This window comes from Nerophis lumbriciformis, linkage group LG39 (genome assembly GCF_033978685.3).
Source record: "Nerophis lumbriciformis linkage group LG39, RoL_Nlum_v2.1, whole genome shotgun sequence".
Lineage (NCBI taxonomy): Eukaryota > Metazoa > Chordata > Actinopteri > Syngnathiformes > Syngnathidae > Nerophis > Nerophis lumbriciformis.
This window is the reverse complement of record NC_084586.2, coordinates 21,860,923-21,884,000: the sequence shown is the minus strand read 5'-3', so window position 1 is coordinate 21,884,000 and position 23,078 is coordinate 21,860,923. Positions and strand designations below refer to the sequence as shown.

The 23,078-nt window shown below is 35.3% G+C and overlaps 1 protein-coding gene across 3 annotated transcripts in view; it reads left to right on the top strand.

Annotated features, from left to right (window-relative positions):
- Positions 1 to 23,078, top strand: part of tanc2b (tetratricopeptide repeat, ankyrin repeat and coiled-coil containing 2b) — a 335,698-nt gene that overhangs the window by 264,373 nt on the left and 48,247 nt on the right. For all 3 annotated transcript variants that reach the window (XM_061931928.1, XM_061931930.1, XM_061931929.1), the window contains 3 exons: positions 5,011 to 5,049; positions 13,475 to 13,756; positions 13,836 to 13,960. In XM_061931928.1, the coding sequence (XP_061787912.1) occupies positions 5,011 to 5,049; positions 13,475 to 13,756; positions 13,836 to 13,960 (446 nt within the window). The remainder of the gene's footprint in view (positions 1 to 5,010; positions 5,050 to 13,474; positions 13,757 to 13,835; positions 13,961 to 23,078) is intronic.

The window sequence follows — 23,078 nt, the reverse complement described above, 5'->3', positions numbered from 1 at the left end:
TTTTTGTTTTTTTGTGTGTAATTGGTTTTTAATCTTCATTATTTACTTCAAGTTATTACAGTATGTCCCTATATACATATTTATTTAATTTTTTTGTAATTAATTTTGGCCACAGACACATGCACGTACCTCTTTAGGACCAGCCTTTCTAGATATATAAAGAAGTGTATTTACAACATTAATAATATATACATACTATGCAAATATAAAAGTAAGCTTGTTGTGAAAAATGAGTTGGAATTTCACAAGAAAAAGGTCACAATTTCACAAGAAAAACTTGGAATTTTGGCAGTATTATAATAAAAGTCCTCATTTTACTCAACGCAAGTCAACATTTTACAAGAAAAACTGAACATTTGTGCAATATTATGATAAAACTTGGAATTTTACTCAATAACAGTCACAATTTTACAAGAAAAGCTTAACATTTTGACAATTTTATGAAAAGAGTCATAATAATGCTCGACAAAAGTCACAATTTTATAAGAAAACTTTGAAATTTGGGCAATATTATAATAATAATCAATATTTTACCAGGCAAAATTATGACGAAAGTCATAATTTTACTCCAGAAATGTCAGTATTTTACAAGAACACCACAAAAATTGGCAATATTTTGATAAAAGTCAGAATTTTGTACGACAAATGTCACCATTTTGCGTTAAAAAATAATAATTTCACATAAAAAAGTAATAATTTTACGAGAAAATATTGCAATATTACAGAAACAGAAAGAATATTAGAAATAAGAAATTGTTCCCAATTTTATAAAAAAAAAAAAAAAAGTCGACACATTTTGAGAAAAAGACTGCTTTTAGTTATTTTATTTTATTTTATTATTATTTTTTTGTAATTGGTTTTTAATCTTCATTATTTACTTCAAGTTATTACAGTATGTCTCTATATACATATTTATTTAATTATTTTTTTTTAAATTAATTTTGGCCAGAGGGGGCACATTTCAATGTCTTACACACACTTGTTATTTCATATGTTGGCCAGAGGCGGAGTTCTTTTTAAAGCGACACACAGTCAATTTGAAAAATCCCTCCTTTTTTCGGGGACCACCCTCATTTAACACACACACACACACACACACACACACACACACACACACACACACACACACACACACACACACACACACACACACACACACACACACACACACACACACGTGTCAGCTGCACGTGTGTGTGCTTCACTAAAAAGAAAGACAAATGTTGAATGCCAGTTGTGTTTAAGCCTCTTAGGGCAGAGTGTGTTCCAGGGCGCTTCCTGCCGCCTCAGATCAGCGTCTGCTGAGGCAGGCGGGAGGTATTCTGAATACCAGCTAGTGTGCTAGTTGCCAGCTAGCGATTAGCACTTTAGTTGCCAACTAACGATTAGTGCAGCGCTACAGTTGTGGTCAAAAGTGTACATACACTTGTAAAATGTATGTACTCTTGACAAAATTGGTGCAGTTCAGCTAAATGTGTTGCTTTTCTGACATGGACTTGTTTCCTCAGCATTGTCCACACCTTTAAGTCAAGACTTTGGGAAGGCCATTCTAAAACCTTCATTCTAGCCTGATTTAGCCATTCCTTTACCACTTTTGAGGTGTGTTTGGGGTCATTGTGGTCACCTGCTTGACTGTAGCTTGCTTTCTGATCAGCAGGGGCTTGTATGCAGGAATTAGAATCACAGATAGATGGTCTGAGGAGCCGAGGTGGGGGCGGGGTGCAGCTTTAAATGCGTGCTTAATATTGCTGTACACCATGTCCAGCGTTCAGCTTTTAATGCGTGCTTAATATTGCTGTACACCATGTCCAGCGTGCAGCTTTTAATGCGTGCTTAATATTGCTGTACACCATGTCCAGCGTGCAGCTTTTAATGCGTGCTTAATATTGCTGTACACCATGTCCAGCGTGCAGCTTTTAACGCGTGCTTAATATTGCTGTACACCATGTCCAGCGTGCAGCTTTAAATGCGTGCTTAATATTGCTGTACACCATGTCCAGGGTGCTTCCACTCCTGGTTGCAAAATTCACATATTGATGGAAATGGGGGAACACACTTTTCATGTTAGCTTGATTAAAGTCCCCTGCCACTAATGCAACGAAATTCCGTTCTTATCTGTACTGTAAAGTTCAGATTTGAATGACAATAAAAAGGAAGTCTAAGTCTAATTGTCTCCTGTTGGAACACCCAACTGCAATTTAAAAAAAACAAAAACACAAAAAATCTTAGGGATCCAAAAGGGCCTCACTCATAAAAGTGTTCAAATAAAGTCATACATTTCTATTTTTTTTTAACTTCAATCCATTTATACATTTTCTACCGCTTAGCGCAGCCCCTTCCCTCCTCCTGCTCGCCGCCGTGAGTCATCCTCACCTGGTGAATAATTAAAAGGCCACTGAGGTTGCCGTGGAAGTGATACCCTGCTCCATGTCGCCCAAGGGGGCGGGGCTTTAGAGTCTCCCTCGTTTCACAACACGGCCCGCCACGTTTTCCCGTGATTTGTGCCTCTCTGAGGGTGCGCTTCCTTCCCGCCACTGCACTCTGTCTTCTCTGACTGCACTCGGCTTTGGCCACGTTGCATCAGCGCCCGGCTTTCACACAAATGGGCGCCGTTACATCAGAAAACGAGTCAATTTGCGGGCGGGGCGGGGGGAAGGGGGGGGGTTTAGCGAGTGAATATTTAAGTGGGAGTTTCTTCTAGGCTGCGGCCGCTATGAGGATTCCTGGAAGCGAGGCTGCGGCACTCGAGAGACGATCAACAACAACATTAGAGCACCTTTTAGCGAGCAACATTAATGCACAGCAGACGTCTCTGCCAGCAACTCTTTGTGCGTCCATGCAATAAAATCACCTTTTAATCAATCCGGGACTTCATCAAGTCATATTTTGGGGTTTGCGTCCAACTGCGCCAAATAATCTACATTGTGTTTTCAAGCTCTGGCTTCTCCTTGGCACAATTGTCAGTAACCGAGTAGATTAACCTCCGAGGACAAAGCTACGGAACTTGTTGTGAAAAATGAGTTGGAATTTCACAAGAAAAAGGTCACAATTTCACAAGAAGAACTTTTAGCAGTATTATAATAAAAGTCCTCATTTTACTCAACGCAAGTCAAAATTTGACAAGAAAAACTGAACATTTGTGCAATATTATGATAAAAGTTGGAATTTTACTCAATAACAGTCACAATTTTACAAGAAAAGCTTAACATTTTGACAATTTTATGAAAAGAGTCACAATTATGCTCGACAAAAGTCACAATTTTATAAGAAAACTTTCAAATTTGGGCAATATTATAATAATAATCAATATTTTTCCAGGCAAAATTATGACGAAAGTCATAATTTTACTCCAAAAATGTCACTATTTTACAAGAACACCACAAAAATTGGCAATATTTTGATAAAACTCAGAATTTTGTACGACAAATGTCACCATTTTGCGTTAAAAAATAATAATTTCACATAAAAAAGTAATAATTTTACGAGAAAATATTGCAATATTACAGAAACACAAAGAAAATTAGAAATTGGAAATTGTTCTCAATTTTATAAAAAAAAAAAAAAAAAGTCGACACATTTTGAGAAAAAGACTGCTTTTAGTTATTTTATTTTATTTTATTATTAATTTTTGTAATTGGTTTTTAATCTTCATTATTTACTTCAAGTTATTACAGTATGTCTCTATATACATATTTATTTAATTTTTTTTTTTTTTTTAATTAATTTTGGCCAAAGGGGGCACATTTCAATGTCTTACACACACTTGTTATTTCATATGTTGGCCAGAGGCGGAGCACTTTTTAAAGCAACATACAGTCAATTTGAAAAATCCCTCCTTTTTGGGGACCACCCTCATTCAAACACACACACACACACACACACACACACACACACACACACACACACACACACACACACACACACACACACACACACACATGTGTCAGCTGCATGTGTGTGTGCTTCACTAAGAAGAAAGACAAATGTTGAATGCCAGTTGTGTTTAAGCCTCTTCGGGCAGAGTGTGTTCCAGGGCGCTTCCTGCCGCCTCAGATCAGCGTCTGTTGAGCGGAGGATGGGAGACCGGACTTTCTGCTCCGCCGCTCCCAGTCTGTGGAACGCTCTCCCTGACCACCTGAGGGTACCACAGACTGTGGATGCTTTTAAAATAGGCTTAAAAGCCCTTTTTTTTTTTTTAAAAAAAGCCTTTCTTTTTTTTTAGATATATGCATACTAGTTATAGCTATTTGGCTGTTCTAGTTTTTATTTTTATTTATTTCTTTATTAACTTTTTTTTTTTTTTTTTAATGTATTTATTTATTTATTTATATATATTTTTTAATACATTGTAGCACTTTGAGATTGTTTACTCAATATAAAATGCTTTTTACAAATAAAATGTATTATTATTTCTGCCGCTCTCCCTGACCACCTGAGGGTACCACAGACTGTGGATGCTTTTAAAATAGGCTTAAAAGCCCTTTTTTTTAAAAGAGCCTTTTTTTTAGATATATGCATACTAGTTATAGCTATTTGGCTGTTCTAGTTTTTATTTTTATTTATTTCTCTATTAACTTTTTATTTATTTATTAATTAATTAATAAATGTATTTATTTTTTATTTATATATATATATATATATATATATATATATATATATATATATATATATATATATATATATATATATATATATATATATATATATATATATATATATTTAATACATTGTAGCACTTTGAGATTGTTTACTCAATATAAAATGTTTTTTACAAATAAAATCTATTATTATTAATACTGGTATGTAGACCACACGGGGCGTTCCTTACCCAACACGTATGGTCACACCCCCCACCTGCAGGCTGCGTCCAATCACAGCTGGGTTCTTACACGCCGAGCAACCAATGGAGGCTCCACCCCCAAATGTTTTTGTTTGGCTTGCCGTTGTTTTGACGTGGTCCTGCCCGCGTGCCCTTTAACCCGCGCTTGTCCTGTGTTTTCTCCCCTTCAGCCTCCGCCAACAACTCCCACGCCTGGCAGTCTCAGTCACGTGAGTTCGCCATCCTCTTCTCACCTCCACGCTTCTTTCAGGATGAGATGACGGCCATTAGCAGTAGTAGTTATTTTGGACATAACGATAACAACAAATAACAATACAGTTGAGTAGAGACAAAGAAAGCAAATAAAACATGAAAACAATTCGTTAGATTAACTTATTTACTTATTAACTTATTCATACATTTACCATCCAGCTTCCTTGTCATTATCCTCGCTACTATGATGAATATATTGGTCTAATTATATAATATATTGTTCATCATTTATCTATAATATATGCATATTTCTATTATGATATACTATTCACATAACATGGATCTTTCTGTTATGGTATTAACATGCTATGCATGTTTTGTTATAATATTAACATACTATGCATGTTTTATTATAATATTAGCATAGTATGCATGTTTTACTGTAACAAACTACCAAAATAACATGCATGTTTTATTAAAATATTAGGATTATATGCATGTCTTTATTAAAACATACTATCAACATACTATGCATGTTTTATTATAATATTAGGATGATATGCATGTATTTATTAAAACATACTATTAACATACTATGCATGTTTTATTATAATATTAGGATGATATGCATGTATTTATTAAAACATACTATTAACGTAACATGCATGTTTTATTATAATATTAGGATAATATGCATGTATTTATTAAAACCTGCTATTAACATAACATGCATGTTTTATTAAAATATTAGGATAATATGCATGTCATTATTAAAACATACTCTTAACATACTATGCATGTTTTATTATAATATTAGGATAATATGCATGTATTTATTAAAACCTACTATTAACATAACATGCATGTTTTATTAAAATATTAGGATAATATGCATGTATTTATTAAAACATACTATTATCATACTATGCATGTTTTATTATAATATTAGGATAATATGCATGTATTCATTAAAACATACTATTAACGTAACATGCATGTTTTATTATAATATTAGGATAATATGCATGTCTTTATTAAAACATACTATTAACATACTATGCATGTTTTATTATAATATTAGGATAATATGCATGTATTTATTAAAACCTACTATTAACATAACATGCATGTTTTATTACAATATTAGGATAATATGCATGTCTATATTAAAACATACTGTTAACATACTATGCATGTTTTATTATAATATTAGGATAATATGCATGTATTTATTAAAACATACTATTAACGTAACATGCATGTTTTATTATAATATTAGGATAATATGCATGTATTTATTAAAACATACTATTATCATACTATGCATGTTTTATTATAATATTAGGATAATATGCATGTATTTATTAAAACATACTATTAACGTAACATGCATGTTTTATTATATTAGGATAATATGCATGTCTTTATTAAAACATACTATTAACATACTATGCATGTTTTATTATAATATTAGGATAATATGCATGTATTTATTAAAACATACTATTAACGTAACATTCATGTTTTATTATAATATTAACATAATCAGGTTTTTACTGTTACATACCATTAACATAATATGCATGTTTCTATTATAATATAACATAATATGCATGTTTTAATTAAAACATACTATTAACATAACGTTCAAGTTTCTCTTATAATATTAACGTATTATGCATGTTTTTATTATAATGTTAATATAAAATGCATGTTTCTTTTATAATATTAAACTAATATGCATGTATTTATTGTATTAACATACTATGCATGTTTTATTATAATATTAGCATAGTATGCATGTTTTACTGTAACAAACTTAAAATAACGTGCATGTTTTATAAAAAATATTAGGATAATATGCATGTCTTTATTAAAACATACTATTAACATAACATGCATGTTTTATTATAATATTAGGATAATATGCATGTATTTATTAAAACATGCTATTAACGTAACATGTATGTTTTATTAAAATATTAGGATAATATGCATGTATTTATTAAAACATACTATTAACATATTATGCATGTATTATTATAATATTAGGATAATATGCATGTATTTATTAAAACCTACTATTAACGTAACATGCATGTTTTATTATAATATTAACATACTCAGATTTTTACTGTTACATACTATTAACGTAATGTGCATGTTTCTATTATAATGTAGCATAATATGCATGTTGTTATTAAAACATACTATTAACATAATATGCATGTTTCTATTATAATATTAACATAATATGCATGTTTCTATTATAATGTTAATATAAATTGCATGTTTCTTTTACAATATTAAACTAATATATACGTGTTTATTATATTAACATAATATGCATGTTTTATCATAACATACTACTAACATAACGTTCAAGTTTCTCTTATAATATTAACACATTATGCATGTTTTTATTATAATGTTAATATAAAATGCATGTTTCTTTTATAATATTAAACTAATATGCATGTGTTTATTGTATTAACATACTATGCATGTTTTATTATAATATTAGCATAGTATGCATGTTTTACTGTAACAAACTATTAAAATAACATGCATGTTTTATTAAAATATTTGGATAATATGCATGTCTTTATTAAAACATACTATTAACATAACATGCATGTTTTATTATAATATTAACATAATCAGGTTTTTTATTGTAACATACTATTAACATAATGTGCATATTTTTATTATAATATAACATAATATGCATGTTTTTATTAAAACATACTAATAACATAATATGCACGTTTCTCCTATAATATTAACATTATATGCATGTTTCTATTATAATGTTAATATAAATTGCATGTTTCTTTTATAATATTAAACTAATATATACGTGTTTATTATATTAACATAATATGCATGTTTTATCATAAAATACTACTAACATAAAGTTCAAGTTTCTCTTATAATATTAACATATTATGCATGTTTTTATTATAATGTTAATATAAAATGCATGTTTGTTTTATAATATTAAACTAATATGCATGTGTTTATTGTATTAACATACTATGCATGTTTTATTATAATAACATATTATGCATGTTTTTATTATAATGTTAATATAAATTGCATGTTTCTTTTATAATATTAAACTAATATGCATGTGTTTATTGTATTAACATACTATGCATATTTTATTATAATATTATCATGGTATGCATGTTTTACTGTAACAAACTATTAAAATAACGTGCATGTTTTATTAAAATATTAGGATAATATGCATGTCTTTATTAAAACATACTATTAACATAACATGCATGTTTTATTATAATATTAACATAATCAGGTTTTTTATTGTAACATACTATTAACATAATGTGCATATTTTTATTATAATATAACATAATATGCATGTTTTTAATTAAAACATACTATTAACATAACGTTCAAGTTTCTCTTATAATATTGACAAAATATGCATGTTTTTATTATAATGTTAATATAAAATGCATGTTTCTTTTATAATATTAAACTAAAAAAATACGTGTTTATTATATTAACATAATATGCATGTTTTATCATAACATACTACTAAGATAATGTTCAAGTTTCTCTTATAATATTAACATAATATGCATGTTTTTATTATGATGTTAATATAAAATGCATGTTTCTTTTATAATATTAAACTAATATGCATGTGTTTATTGTATTAACATACTATGCATGTTTTATTATAATATTAACATATTATGCATGTTTTTATTATAATGTTAATATAAAATGCATGTTTCTTTTATAATATTAAACTAATATGCATGTGTTTATTGTATTAACATACTATGCATGTTGTATTATAATATTAGCATAGTATGCATGTTTTACTGTAACAAACTATTAAAATAACGTGCCTGTTTTATTAAAATATTAGGATAATATGCATGTCTTTATTAAAACATACTATTAACATAACATGCATGTTTTATTATAATATAACATAATATGCATGGTTTTATTAAAACATACTATTAACATAATATGAATGTTTCTATTATAATATAACATAATATGCATGTTTTTATTGTAACATACTATTAACATAATATGCACAGTTCTCTTATAATATTAACATTATATGCATGTTTCTATTATAATATTACATAATATGCATGTTTTAATTAAATCATACTATTAACATAATATGCACATTTCTCCTATAACATTAATATAATATGCATGTTTCTATTATAATGTTAATATAAATTGCATGTTTCTTTTATAATATTAAACTAATATATACGTGTTTATTATATTAACATAATATGCATGTTTTATCATAACATACTACTAACATAACGTTCAAGTTTCTCCTATAACATTAACATAATATGCATGTTTTTATTATAATGTTAATATAAAATGCATGTTTCTTTTATAATATTAAACTAATATCCATGTGTTTATTGTACTAACATACTATGCATGTTTTATTATAATATTAGCATAGTATGCATGTTTTACTGTAACAAACTTAAAATAACGTGCATGTTTTATTAAAATATTAGGATAATATGCATGTCTTTATTAAAACATACTATCAACATACTATGCATGTTTTATTATAATATTAAGATAATATGCATGTATTTATTAAAACATACTATTAACGTAACATTCATGTTTCTATTATAATATAACATAATATGCATGTTTTTATTGTAACTTACTATTAACATAATATGCACGTTTCTCCTATAATATTAACATAATATGCATGTTTCTTTTATAATATAGCATAATATGCATGTTTTAATTAAAACATACTATTAACATAACGTTCAAGTTTCTCTTATAATATTAACATATTATGCATGTTTTTATTATAATGTTAATATAAAATGCATGTTTCTTTTATAATATTAAACTAATATGCATGTGTTTATTATATTAACATACTATGCATGTTTTATCATAACATACTACTAACATAACGTTCAAGTTTCTCTTATAATATTAACACATAACATGCATGTTTTTATTATAATGTTAATATAAAATGCATGTTTCTTTTATAATATTAAACTAATATGCATGTGTTTATTGTATTAACATACTATGCATGTTTTATTATAATATTAGCATAGTATGCATGTTTTACTGTAACAAACTATTAAAATAACGTGCATGTTTTATTAAAATATTAGGATAATATGCATGTCTTTATTAAAACATACTATTAACATAACATGCATGTTTTATTATAATATTAACATAATCAGGTTTTTTATTACAACATACTATTAACATAATATGCATATTTTTATTATAATATAACATAATATGCATGTTTTTATTACAACATACTATTAACATAATGTGCATATTTTTATTATAATATAACATAATATGCATGTTTTTATTCAAACATACTAATAACATATTATGCACGTTTCACCTATAAATTAACATAATATGCATGTTTGTATTATAATGTTATATAAAATGCATGTTTCTTTTATAATATTAAACTAATATGCATGTGTTTATTATATTAACATAATATTCATGTTTTATCATAACATACTACTAACAAAGTTCAAGTTTCTTTTATAATATTAACTTAATATGCATGTTTTTATTATAATGTTAATATAAAATGCATGATTCTTTTATAATATTAAATTAATATGCATGTGTTTATTGTATTAACATACTATGCATGTTTTATTATAATATTAGCATAGTATGCATGTTTTACTGTAACAAACTATTAAAATAACGTGCATGTTTTATTAAAATATTAGGATAATATGCATGTCTTTATTAAAACATACTATTAACATAACATGCATGTTTTATTATAATATTAACATAATCAGGTTTTTATTGTAACATACTATTAACATAATGTGCATATTTTTATTATAACATAATATGCATATTTTTATTACAACATACTATTAACATAATATGCATATTTCTATTATGATATAACATAATATGCATGTTTTAATTAAAACATACTAATAACATAATATGCACGTTTCTCCTATAATATTAACATAATATGCATGTTTCTTTTATAATATTAAACTAATATGCATGTGTTTATTGTATTAACATACTATGCATATTTTATTATAATATTACCATGGTATGCATGTTTTACTGTAACAAACTATTAACATAACATGCATGTTTTATTATAATATTAACATAATCAGGCTTTTTATTGTAACATACTATTAACATAACATGCATGTTTTATTATAATATTAACATAATCAGGTTTTTTATTGTAACATACTATTAACATAATGTGCATATTTTTATTATAATATAACATAATATGCATGTTCTTATTAAAACATACTAATAACATAATATGCACGTTTCTCCTATAATATTAACATTATATGCATGTTTCTATTATAATGTTATATAAAATGCATGTTTCTTTTAAAATATTAAACTAATATGCATGTGTTTATTATATTAACATACTATGCATGTTTTATCATAACATACTACTAACATAATGTTCAAGTTTCTCTTTTAATATTAACATATTATGCATGTTTTTATTATAATGTTAATATAAAATGCATGTTTCTTTTATAATATTAAACTAATATGCATGTGTTTATTGTATTAACATACTATGCATATTTTATTATAATATTACCATGGTATGCATGTTTTACTGTAACAAACTATTAAAATAACGTGCATGTTTTATTAAAATATTAGGATAATATGCATGTCTTTATTAAAACATACTATTAACATAACATGCATGTTTTATTATAATATTAACATAATCCGGTTTTTTATTGTAACATACTATTAACATAATGTGCATATTTTTATTATAATATAACATAATATGCATGGTTTTATTAAAACATACTATTAACATAATGTGCATTTTTCTCCAATAATATTAACATTATATGCATGTTTCTATTATAATGTTAATATAAAATGCATGTTTGTTTTACAATATTAAACTAATATATACGTGTTTATTATATTAACATAATATGCATGTTTTATCATAACATACTACTAACATAACGTTCAAGTTTCTCTTATAATATTAACATAATATGCATGTTTTTATTATAATGTTAATATAAAATGCATGATTCTTTTATAATATTAAACTAATATGCATGTGTTTATTGTATTAACATACTATGCATGTTTTATTATAATATTAGCATAGTATGCATGTTTTACTGTAACAAACTATTAAAATAACGTGCATGTTTTATTAAAATATTAGGATAATATGCATGTCTTTATTAAAACATACTATTAACATAACATGCATGTTTTATTATAATATAACATAATATGCATGGTTTTATTAAAACATACTATTAACATAATATGAATGTTTCTATTATAATATAACATAATATGCATGTTTTTATTGTAACATACTATTAATATAATATGCACAGTTCTCTTATAATATTAACATTATATGCATGTTTCTATTATAATATTACATAATATGCATGTTTTAATTAAAACATACTATTAACATAATATGCACATTTCTCCTATAACATTAATATAATATGCATGTTTCTATTATAATGTTAATATAAATTGCATGTTTCTTTTATAATATTAAACTAATATATACGTGTTTATTATATTAACATAATATGCATGTTTTATCATAACATACTACTAACAAAGTTCAAGTTTCTCTTATAATATTAACACATTATGCATGTTTTTATTATAATGTTAATATAAAATGCATGTTTCTTTTATAATATTAAACTAATATGCATGTGTTTATTGTATTAACATACTATGCATGTTTTATTATAATATTAGCATGGTATGCATGTTTTACTGTAACAAACTATTAAAATAATGTGCATGTTTTATTAAAATATTAGGATATTATACATGTCTGTATTAAAACATACTATTAACATAACATGCATGTTTTATTATAATATTAACAGAATCAGGTTTTTATTGTAACATACTATTAACATAATGTGCATATTTTTATTATAACATAATATGCATGTTTTTATTAAAACATACTGTTAACATAATATGCACGTTTCTACTATAATACAACATAATATGCATGTTTTTATTAAAACATACTAATAACATAATATGCACGTTTCTCCTATAATATTAACATAATATGCATGTTTCTTTTATAATATTAAACTAATATGCGTGTGTTTATTATGCCTTCTGAATGTTCCATGCCTCATTAAGAATACATTTGAGTAGCATTGTGTACAATGTCTCCCTCTAGTGGTGGAAGAGAGAAAGGTCAGCCTTTTTGCTGCACTTGTCAGTAGTGAATGAGGTTTATTGATAATAAGCAGGTGTTCAGGACACCATGAAGCACATGTTTGGCGCCCCCTATGGGCTGTGGTCCCGAAGTGAAAAGTTGACTGAACAGTTTTTGTGGCCCGGCAGTGCGCTTCGCTCCGTACCGGCCCCAGGACATCGCCCTCAAGCCGCTGCTCTTCGAGGTGCCCTCCATCACCGTGGACTCGGTCTTCACGGGCCGCGAGTGGCTCTTCCAGGAGATCGACGCCCACCTCAACCGGCCGCCCTGCGGCGGCAGTCGCGGCGTGGTGGTGGTGGGCAACATCGGCTTCGGCAAGACCGCCATCGTCTCCCGCCTGGTGGCGCTCAGCTGCCACGGCACCCGCATGAGGCAGATCGCCTCCGACAGCCCGCAGGCCTCGCCCAAACGTAGGCGCTCTTATTCATCAACAACGCCCGTCTCGCTCTTGTGATTGGACGAGTGTGTGTGTGTGTGTGTTCTGTTCAGATGGGGAGGGGCTCCCGCTCAGCCAGCCCCAGCCCGCACACGGCACCCTGGGGGGGGGCAGCTGCCCCGGCACCCCCGAGATGAGACGCCGTCAGGAGGAGTCCATGAGGAGGCTGGCCTCTCAGGTACGCTCCCAGTCTGTGGAAAGCTCTCTCCCTGACCACCTGAGGGCACCACAGACTGTGGATGCTTTTAAAAAAGGCTTAAAAACCCTTCTTTTTTAAAAAAGCCTTTTTTTTTAGATATATGCATACTAGAGATGCGCGGTTTGCGGACACAACCGCGGAGTCCGCGGATTATCCGCGGATCGGGCGGATGAAATTTAAAAAAATAAGATTTTATCCGCGCGCGGGTCGGGTCGGATGGATTAATTAGATTTTTTTTTTTTTTTTTTTTTTGCGGGTGGCAGCTAAACCAATTGGGAAATATATATACATAGTTAAATGTTGTTACCCACATACGAAAAACGAGCAGGCACCTGCAGCATATGCCACAACAGAAGAAGAAAAAAAGAAAAGAGATGGACACTTTTACGGAGCGGAGAAGGGACGCCTCGCCGGAGTCCGGGACCGAGGCCCCTTCCCCCGAGAGGGCCCCACCGGGAGCCGTAGCTGAGGCGATCCGCGAGAAGGGCCCGACGCACGTCCAGGGTCACCACCGCACCGACACCCCGCCTCGTCCGCCTTCGCCGCGGCCGGCGTCACGCGCAGCAGGTAAGCAGCTTACCTGCCCGCCACCCCCGTGGCCGGGGGCTCGTAACAGGGGTCACTCCGCGCGCTCCGCCCGCGCAGCTTACCTGCCCGCCACCCCTGTTGCCGTACAGTGCGCTCAGGAAAGGGGTGGGGCTCACCCTGGTTGATATAGAGAGCAGGACGGTGGCCATGGAAGTCGGAACCCGCTAAGGGAGTGGGTAACAACCCACCTGCCGAATCAACTAGCCCTGAAAATGGATGGCGCTGGAGCGTCGGGCCCATATACCCGGCCGTCGCCGGCAGCGAGACGCGCTTGGAGGTGCGCTCAGCGCGGCTCCCATATGATTGCGCACTGGTGTGCGTCTGGGTCGTGACAGCGTGGCACGCGAAAGTCTGTGCTGCATTGGATCAGTCTCCTTTCTTTAACAGGCAAAAGCTTTAATAACCTCAGTGAGGTTATAAAGCTTGCGCACCAAACACGAAGCAAGGCCATGGTGCAGGAGAACAAAGGACTTCTTTCATTTAAGGTTTGTGATAAACCATCAAACTCATTCGTTAAAAGGACTCTATAGTAATATAAAGCGAATTTTTCTGGACATTATCATGCAAGAAAAGTTTATTTTTGGGACCGCGATCACCGCGTAATGATTTTTAAAGGTTGCATGACAAACATTTAACTGTCCCATGTGATCAGCCAGTGCGATTGGAAGTCCATGCTCAATTATTGCCTCCGTAAATAAAACTTCGGCATTCATCACATCCAAAGAATCTGTTTGGGCGACGAAAAAACGTTGAAAGTTTTCCACTTGTATCGCTAGCAACGGCATTAGACTTGTGTTTTTTTGTCCCAACGTGGTCTTTTACATCGCTAATTCCTCCGTGTCCGATCGAAAAATCTTGTCTGCACAAGGTGCAATTCGCGTAGTTTTCACCCTTTTTTTTTTTTTTTTAATTAATGAAAAACCCGGAATAGGTTGATGAAAACCGTACGAATTACGGGAAAACCGGAGTAGTTGGCAGGCTCACTAATGCCTTGCATCATCTATATTAGAATCGGGCGGATGGCGGGCGGGTGCAGTTCTGATCAAACGTTACATCGGGTGGATGGCGGATGGTTGACGACTTTCTGACGCGGTTGCGGATTAAATAAATTGCCTATCCGCGCATCTCTAATGCATACTAGTTTTAGCTATTTGGCTGTTATAGTTTTTATTTTTTATTATCTTTTTATTTGTATTATTATTATTTTTTTTAATACACTGTAGCACTTTGAGGTTGTTTACTCAATGTAAAGTGCTTTTTACAAATAAAATCTATTATTATTATTATTAATCAAACTGGTCGATTGATGGATAGATGGATGAACACATTTGAGGTGGGGTCGCGGGGGCAGCAGCCTAAGCAGAGAAGCCCACACCTCCCTCTCCCTGATGAACACCGAATATGGATCAATTACTCTTTGATTGTTTATTAGAATCGATAATTGGTGTGTTAAATGGTGGACGGATTTATTGATTAGGGTGAGGGGCTCGATGATCGGATCAATATGTGGCTGTTGGTAGAAGGAAGAGTAATTGATTGATGGATGGATCGATGAAAGGATAGAAAAGATGATCAAGAAGATCAATACATAAATGGATGGATGTTACATTGTGTGATTAGTAGAATAATTGACTGGTGGAAGAACTGCCTGGATCAATACATCTATGGATAGACTGGTGATTGATAAATAGACAGATGGATCAATAAATGTACACATTGATCCCATTGTGAACAGATATATGGATCAATGCATTAATAAATGATGCATGACTAATTGATTGTATTTGTCATGTCTGTGTGATCATGTTTTGTTTTAGTAATGTTCGGTTTAAATTTTGGACTTTTTGTGCACTTTTGTTTTGTTTTGTCACCATTAGGGCTGGGAACTGTACAGGTGGGGTGACTCAGCTTTGCCATGCCAAGCCGCAACCCCCAGCTAGACCACCTCCACCTGCACCAGTAGCTCCACGACGCCAAGCTCCGGTACCAGCTCCACGACGCCAAGCTCCGGTACCAGCTCCACGACGCCAAGCTCCGGTACCAGCTCCACGACGCCAAGCTCCGGTACCAGCTCCACGACGCCAAGCTCCGGTACCAGCTCAACAAGTCCCAGTTGTTGATTGAGGCGCTCGGTCTGGCCGTTTGCCTCCGGGTGGTATCCTGATGTCAGGCTGGCTGTAGCCCCGATGAGCTTGCAGAACTCCTTCCAGAACCGTGAGATGAATTGGGGCCCCCGGTCTGATACAATGTCTGTGGGAAATCCATGAATTCTAAAAACGTGTTGCATCAATATCTGAGCAGTCTCCTTGGCTGTGGGCAACTTTGGCAAGGCAATAAAATGTGTCATCTTTGAAAATCGATCGACCACGGTGAGCACCGTGGTGTTACCTCTTGAGACCGGGAGGCCAATGACGAAGTCAATAGAGATGTTAGACCACGGTCTGGAAGGGATAGGCAGCGGCTGTAGAAGTCCAACACGTGGCCAATCCCTTCCAGACCGTGGTCTAACATCTCTATTGACTTCGTCACTGGCCTCCCGGTCTCAAGAGGTAACACCACGGTGCTCACCGTGGTCGATCGATTTTCAAAGATGACACATTTTATTGCCTTGCCAAAGTTGCCCACAGCCAAGGAGACTGCTCAGATATTGATGCAACACGTTTTTAGAATTCATGGATTTCCCACAGACATTGTATCAGACCGGGGGCCCCAATTCATCTCACGGTTCTGGAAGGAGTTCTGCAAGCTCATCGGGGCTACAGCCAGCCTGACATCAGGATACCAGCCGGAGGCAAACGGCCAGACCGAGCGCCTCAATCAACAACTGGGACTTGTTGAGCTGGTACCGGAGCTTGGCGTCGTGGAGCTGGTACCGGAGCTTGGCGTCGTGGAGCTGGTACCGGAGCTTGGCGTCGTGGAGCTGGTACCGGAGCTTGGCGTCGTGGAGCTGGTACCGGAGCTTGGCGTCGTGGAGCTACTGGTGCAGGTGGAGGTGGTCTAGCTGGGGGTTGCGGCTTGGCATGGCAAAGCTGAGTCACCCCACCTGTACAGTTCCCAGCCCTAATGGTGACAAAACAAAACAAAAGTGCACAAAAAGTCCAAAATTTAAACCGAACATTACTAAAACAAAACATGATCACACAGACATGACAGTATTGATTGGATGTAGTGGATCAATAGAAGAGTCGCTGATTATTGATTATTGCAAGGAGTGATTGATTTCTAGACATATCTTTGATAGGTGGATCAATACGAGGGCTGTCAAAATAATCGCCATTTTTATTTGTAACGATTCTTAATCAATTTTTTTAAAATCGGAAATCAATTAATTTATTTTCTATATGACCTGTGCAGACACTCATGCAGATCATATTGATTATGTAGAGCAGGGATGTCAGATTTGAACTTTGAACATGTCACGAGGGAGGTGCTGGACATTGAGTCCGAGTGGACCATGTTCCGCGCCTCTATTGTCGAGGCGGCTGATTGGAGCTGTGGCCGCAAGGTAGTTGGTGCCTGTCGTGGCGGTAATCCTAGAACCCGTTGGTGGACACCGGCGGTGAGGGATGCCGTCAAGCTGAAGAAGGAGTCCTATCGGGTTCTTTTGGCTCATGGGACTCCTGAGGCAGCGGACAGGTACCGACAGGCCAAGCGGTGTGCGGCTTCAGCGGTTGCGGAGGCAAAAACTCGGACATGGGAGGAGTTCGGGGAAGCCATGGAAAACGACTTCCGGACAGCTTCGAAGCGATTCTGGACCACCATCCGCCGCCTCAGGAAGGGGAAGCAGTGCACTATCAACACCGTGTATGGCGAGGATGGTGTTCTGCTGACCTCGACTGCGGATGTTGTGGATCGGAGGAGGGAATACTTCGAAGACCTCCTCAATCCCACCAACACGTCTTCCTATGAGGAAGCAGTGCCTGGGGAGTCTGTGGTGGGCTCTTCTATTTCTGGGGCTGAGGTTGCTGAGGTAGTTAAAAAGCTCCTCGGTGGCAAGGCCCCGGGGGTGGATGAGATCCGCCCGGAGTTCCTTAAGGCTCTGGATGTTGTAGGGCTGTCTTGGTTGACAAGACTCTGCAGCATCGGGTGGACATCGGGGGCGGTACCTCTGGATTGGCAGACCGGGGTGGTGGTTCCTCTCTTTAAGAAGGGGAACCGGAGGGTGTGTTCTAACTATCGTGGGATCACACTCCTCAGCCTTCCCGGTAAGGTCTATTCAGGTGTACTGGAGAGGAGGCTACGCCGGATAGTCGAACCTCGGATTCAGGAGGAACAGTGTGGTTTTTGTCCTGGTCGTGGAACTGTGGACCAGCTCTGTACTCTCGGCAGGGTCCTTGAGGGTGCATGGGAGTTTGCCCAACCAGTCTACATGTGTTTTGTGGACTTAGAGAAGGCATTCGACCGTGTCCCTCGGGAAGTCCTGTGGGGAGTGCTCAGAGAGTATGGGGTATCGGACTGTCTGATTTTGGCGGTCCGCTCCCTGTATGATCAGTGTCAGAGCTTGGTCCGCATTGCCGGCAGTAAGTCGGACACGTTTCCAGTGAGGGTTGGACTCCGCCAAGGCTGCCCTTTGTCACCCATTCTGTTCTGAACTTTTATGGACATAATTTCTAGGCGCAGTCAAGGCGTTGAGGGGATCTGGTTTGGTGGCTGCAGGATTAGGTCTCTGCTTTTTGCAGATGATGTGGTCCTGATGGCTTCATCTGGCCAGGATCTTCAGCTCTCGCTGGATCGGTTCACAGCCGAGTGTGAAGCGACTGGGATGAGAATCAGCACCTCCAAGTCCGAGTCCATGGTTCTCGCCCGGAAAAGGGTGGAATGCCATCTTCGGGTTGGGGAGGAGACCCTGCCCCAAGTGGAGGAGTTCAAGTACCTCGGAGTCTTGTTCACAAGTGAGGGAAGAGTGGATGGTGAGATCGACAGGCGGATCGGTGCGGCGTCTTCAGTAATGCGGACGCTGTATCGATCCGTTGTGGTGAAGAAGGAGCTGAGCCGGAAGGCAAAGCTCTCAATTTACCGGTCGATCTACGTTCCCATCCTCACCTATGGTCATGAGCTTTGGGTTATGACCCAAAGGACAAGATCACGGGTACAAGCGGCCGAAATGAGTTTCCTCCGCCGGGTGGCGGGGCTCTCCCTTAGAGATAGGGTGAGAAGCTCTGCCATCCGGGGGGAGCTCAAAGTAAAGCCGCTGCTCCTCCACATGGAGAGGAGCCAGATGAGGTGGTTCGGGCATCTGGTCAGGATGCCACCCGATCGCCTCCCTCGGGAGGTGTTTAGGGCACGTCCAACCGGTAGGAGGCCACGGGGAAGACCCAGGACACGTTGGGAAGACTATGTCTCCCGGCTGGCCTGGGAACGCCTCGGGGTTCCACAGGAAGAGCTGGACGAAGTGGCTGGGGAGAGGGAAGTCTGGGCTTCCCTGCTTAGGTTGCTGCCCCCGCGACCTGACCTCGGATAAGCGGAAGAAGATGGATGGATGGATGGATGGATGTCAGATCATATTGATTATGTAGAGCAGGGATGTCAGATCATATTGATTATGTAGAGCAGGGATGTCAGATCATATTGATTATGTAGAGCAGGGATGTCAGATCATATTGATTATGTAGAGCAGGAATGTCAGATCATATTGATTATGTAGAGCAGGGATGTCAGATCATATTGATTATGTAGAGCAGGGATGTCAGATCATATTGATTATGTAGAGCAGGGATGTAAAATCACATTGATTATGTAGAGCAGGGATGTCAGATCATATTGATTATGTAGAGCAGGGATGTCAGATCATATTGATTGTGTAGAGGAGGGATGTCAGATCATATTGATTATGTAGAGCAGGGATGTCAGATCATATCGATTATGAAGAGAAGGGATTTCAGATCATATTGATTATGTAGAGCAGTGATGTCAGATCATATTGATTATGTAGAGCAGGGATGTCAGATCATATTGATTATGTAGAGCAGGAATGTCAGATCATATTGATTATGTAGAGCAGGGATGTCAGATCATATTGATTATGTAGAGCAGGGATGTCAGATCATATTGATTATGTAGAGCAGGGATGTAAAATCACATTGATTATGTAGAGCAGGGATGTCAGATCATATTGATTATGTAGAGCAGGGATGTCAGATCATATTGATTGTGTAGAGGAGGGATGTCAGATCATATTGATTATGTAGAGCAGGGATGTCAGATCATATCGATTATGAAGAGAAGGGATTTCAGATCATATTGATTATGTAGAGCAGTGATGTCAGATCATATTGATTATGTAGAGCAGGGATGTCAGATCATATTGATTGTGTAGAGCAGGGATGTCAGATCATATTGATTATGTAGAGCAGGGATGTCAGATCATATTGATTATGTAGAGCAGGGATGTCAGATCATATTGATTGTGTAGAGCAGGGATGTCAGATCATATTGATTATGTAGAGCAGGGATGTCAGATCATATTGATTATGTAGAGCAGGGATGTCAGATCATATTGATTATGTAGAGCAGGGATGTCAGATCATATTGATTATGTAGAGCAGGGATGTCAGATCATATTGATTGTGTAGAGCAGGGATGTCAGATCATATTGATTATGTAGAGCAGGGATGTCAGATCATATTGATTGTGTAGAGGAGGGATGTCAGATCATATTGATTATGTAGAGCAGGGATGTCAGATCATATTGATTATGAAGAGAAGGGATTTCAGATCATATTGATTATGTAGAGCAGGGATGTCAGATCATATTGATTGTGTAGAGCAGGGATGTCAGATCATATTGATAATGTAGAGCAGGGATGTCAGATCATATTGATTATGTAGAGCAGGGATGTCAGATCATATTGATTGTGTAGAGGAGGGATGTCAGATCATATTGATTATGTAGAGCAGGGATGTCAGATCATATTGATTATGAAGAGAAGGGATTTCAGATCATATTGATTATGTAGAGCAGGGATGTCAGATCATATTGATTGTGTAGAGCAGGGATGTCAGATCATATTGATAATGTAGAGCAGGGATGTCAGATCATATTGATTATGTAGAGCAGGGATGTCAGATCATATTGATTATGTAGAGCAGGGATGTCAGATCATATTGATTATGTAGAGCAGGGATGTCAGATCATATTGATTATGTAGAGCAGGGATGTCGGATCATATTGATTATGTAGAGCAGGGATGTCAGATCATATTGATTATGTAGAGCAGGGATGTCAGATCATATTGATTATGTAGAGCAGGGATGTAAAATCACATTGATTATGTAGAGCAGGGATGTCAGATCATATTGATTATGTAGAGCAGGGATGTCAGATCATATTGATTATGTAGAGCAGGGATGTCAGATCATATTGATTGTGTAGAGCAGGGATGTCAGATCATATTGATTATGTAGAGCAGGGATGTCAGATCATATTGATTGTGTAGAGCAGGGATGTCAGATCATATTGATAATGTAGAGCAGGGATGTCAGATCATATTGATTGTGTAGAGCAGGGATGTCAGATCATATTGATTGTGTAGAGCAGGGATGTCAGATCCTATTGATTATGTAGAGCAGGGATGTAAAATCACATTGATTATGTAGAGCAGGGATGTCAGATCATATTGATTATGTAGAGCAGGGATGTAAAATCACATTGATTATGTAGAGCAGGGATGTCAGATCATATTGATTATGTAGAGCAGGGATGTCAGATCATATTGATTATGTAGAGCAGGGATGTCAGATCATATTGATTATGTAGAGCAGGGATGTCAGATCATATTGATTGTGTAGAGCAGGGATGTCAGATCATATTGATTATGTAGAGCAGGGATGTCAGATCATATTGATTGTGTAGAGCAGGGATGTCAGATCATATTGATTATATGGAAGACACTTTTCCTTCTTGGTATCTCAAGAAGGGTAGAAATACAAGCACACACACACACACACACACACACACACACACACACACACACACACACACACACACACACACACACACACACACACACACACACACACACACACACACACACACACACACACACACACACACACACACATTATGCAGATGTGCGTAAAAAAGCAGCAACAACTTTGCAGTATGAAATATTAATTAGTGCAGAATGCCACTTCCCCGCCACACTGTTCCATCTTGTTAAGTCTCTGCATGAATAATTAAGCTCACCCTCTTTTGTTGTTGTTGTTGTTTTGTGTTTCACAGCTCGCTCTGATTGCATTGTGGACATTTTCTTTTTTTAATATTATTTCATCTCCACCTCCTCCCCAGCATAACAACTACACTGTAACATGTATTTGCCATATTCACAGTATCGATTATCGGGTGTGCTTGTCTGGCGGTTGATTCTTTTTGCATGGAGTGAGAAGAGAAAGTTGAAATGAAGAAACTGTGGGTGAAAGAGGAAAAGTCACCTGGAATGGTTTTTGGTTTTTTTTCCAAACGGACCGTAGTCAGACCAATGTGGTCTGTAAAATACCACCTTAGCTGCGC